Source organism: Penaeus monodon, chromosome 17, assembly GCF_015228065.2.
Source record: "Penaeus monodon isolate SGIC_2016 chromosome 17, NSTDA_Pmon_1, whole genome shotgun sequence".
In the NCBI taxonomy this organism is placed as follows: Eukaryota; Metazoa; Arthropoda; class Malacostraca; order Decapoda; family Penaeidae; genus Penaeus; species Penaeus monodon.
Genome location: NC_051402.1, coordinates 813715 through 816542, shown reverse-complemented (window position 1 = coordinate 816542; position 2828 = coordinate 813715). Strand labels below are relative to the sequence as shown.

The following is a 2828-nucleotide window of genomic DNA, read 5'->3' as shown; positions in this document are numbered from 1 at the left end:
TGGAGATTCTTAAGCCTTAGCAATCTGTAAGTAGTTTGACTAGGAATTTTCAGGAGTAGTGCACAAAGAATTACTAGTCTGTGTTTTCTTTTCTTTTCTTTTAGTATATATACTTGATTTTTTATTATTTCTTGATAGTATGAACCTTTTCATTTGTTAAGAAATATGAAATTTGACTTAGATTTTAAGAAGTTTGTGCCTAACTTATAAAACTTATTTCTTGGCTTTCACATCTGTAAAAATACAAAATGGCTCTGAATGAAAAACTAACTGGCAAAATAGTTTTGCGCGTGTTTGTCAGTTCACTCGTAGTGGTGACAGTGTGGCACTTACTCTATGGTTCAGAGTATGATTTTTACCATTTAGTTCCATCCCCCATGTATGGGTTTGTCATCATCAGATACCTTTTCCTCTTCCTTTCTCTTGTGATCCTTTGCTTCATGATTTATGCTTGTGTTAATTCGAATTCCAATTCCAATTTTCAGGATCGGAACCATTGACGGGATAGTGAGACAAATGTTGATGCAAATGTGAAGCTATAACCACCTTTAGTGTGAATCCAGCTGAAATTGCCCCAAACTTGTGGTCTTTTTAGTAACTACCTTAAACCTGTGATTTCAGAAAAATAACTGTGTATAAGTGCCTTTTAACAGTATCAGAAGACAGTCATTAGTGTTGAATGGCACTTGCTAAGTAATATTATACCCTCCCGAATCAAGAGCAATGTTTGGGCATGATAAAGTGATTGGTGAATGTGTTCTTGGTTTGACTTTTTTTGTTGTTGTGTATTACCTTTTTTGGGTTGTGGGACTACCATTTACAGACAAGGATAGTTCCCTCCGCCCTTTCTTCCCTGATCCCATTATTGCCATAGTTGTACCTACTGTAATCCTTATTTTTCTTTTGACCCTAACTGGTGTGTATATTTTTGGTGCTCTATACAAAGATCATAAGATGAAGAGAAAAAATTTAAAATTTTATATGGAAAATATGTGTATTTTTTGCCCTTTAAATTTATTTTTTTTTTTATGGAATAAAAGTGGCTAAAATTTCAAGGTTGGTTAAAAAACTTGTGATCTCAAAGCCAAGTTTAACTTGAATCTTTGAGAATTTGTCATATTTAGAGTGTTTGTAAAGTAAGCATAAACAAATAGCATCATGTCACACTGGGTTGTTGTTGGTATCTCAGGGGTGACAAATGGTGGCAAGTCTACTTTAACAAATAAGCTCCTAGAAACATTGCCTGGTACTGTGAAGCTTATCAATCAGGATGATTATTTCTACCCAGAAGATTCTCAGCATCATGTGCCTGCCCCGGGAGGTTTAAAGACCAAAATTTGGGATTTTTTTAAAAGCTTGGACATGGAGAGAATGGAGAAGGATGTGTTAGATATTATTAATTCGAAAATTCCAGAGAAATCAGATATTGATAGAGGAGTTTACAGTGCTCCACGTTCAGATCCTTCCTCCAGCTCCAGTGCAAATGCTGTTCACTATCACCCAGTTTTATTGTTAGATGGCTTTTTATTATATGATCACAAAGGTCTAATGGATATATGCAATTTAAAATACTTTTTGACTCTCACCCGCGAACAATGTTGGGATAGGAGAAAATCCCGCCTGTATGAACCTCCTGATCCTCCAGGATACTTTGACCACTGTGTGTGGCCCATGTATGAGGCTCACCTAAAACGTATTGAAAAAATGCCAGGGGTGGTCTTCCTAGACGGTGTAGGCAACCCGTACCAAGAAGTCTGTAAGAAGATATTGGATTTAGTAAAAGTAATGAAGTGAGAAGTATCCTAATACTGTAGGCAGTCTTCATTACTATTAACATTAATATGATTTACAGTAGTACCATTCCTACAAAAGAATGAGTTAGTGTGTGTGTGTGCACATGTGTTTACACATATTTACACATATTTTACACATGTATACCTATATATATATACAAATAGTAATTACATATAATAAATAATATAATATAATATATATTATATATTATAATATATAAAATTTATATATATTATTTATATATATTATTTTTATTATATATTTATATATATATATTTAAATTTTTATATTACATTATATTACATATAATTTTCTATGTATTACATATATATTTCAATATATTACAATATATAATATATATAAAAATATTATAATATATATATAATATATATTAATATATATATAATATATATAAATATTATATAAAATATATATAATATTTATATTATATATATATATATAATATATATTTATATATATATATTATTAATATATGTGTGGTTATATGTTATTTTGTATAATGTTTATGTATATTTATATAGTATATGTATAGTATAAAAAAAGTATATGTATATGTATAGTATATGTTATTTTTAAATTTTTGATATGTTTATGTATATGTATGTATATTATTTTTGTATATGTATTATATGTATATGTATAATATGATTGTATATATTTTATGTATATTAGTAATTTTAAAGTATATTTATATGTATTGTATATTTATATGTATATGTATATGTTTGTTCTTATTTATAATTATATTATATATATATATATTATATATATATATATAAAATATTTTTATTTTTTAAAATTATTTAAAAAAATTTTTAATATTTTAATATTGTATAAAATAGTATATTATTTTATAAAATATATATATATATTATATATAATTTTTATATATATTATATTATTATAATTTATAATATTATTATATTATATATAATTTTTTATATAAATTATATAAATATATAAAAATTATATTATAAATATATATTATATTATATATTATTATATATATATAT

General features: G+C 26.2%; 1 protein-coding gene across 1 annotated transcript; it reads left to right on the top strand.

The window, feature by feature from the left end:
- Window positions 1-1061: 1061 nt before the first annotated feature.
- On the top strand, window positions 1062-1943 carry LOC119583419 (nicotinamide riboside kinase 2-like). The gene has a single exon (XM_037931887.1). The coding sequence runs from the start codon at window positions 1159-1161 to the stop codon at window positions 1792-1794; it is 636 nt and encodes a 211-aa protein (XP_037787815.1). The 5' UTR covers window positions 1062-1158; the 3' UTR covers window positions 1795-1943.
- The last annotated feature ends 885 nt before the right edge of the window (window positions 1944-2828 follow it).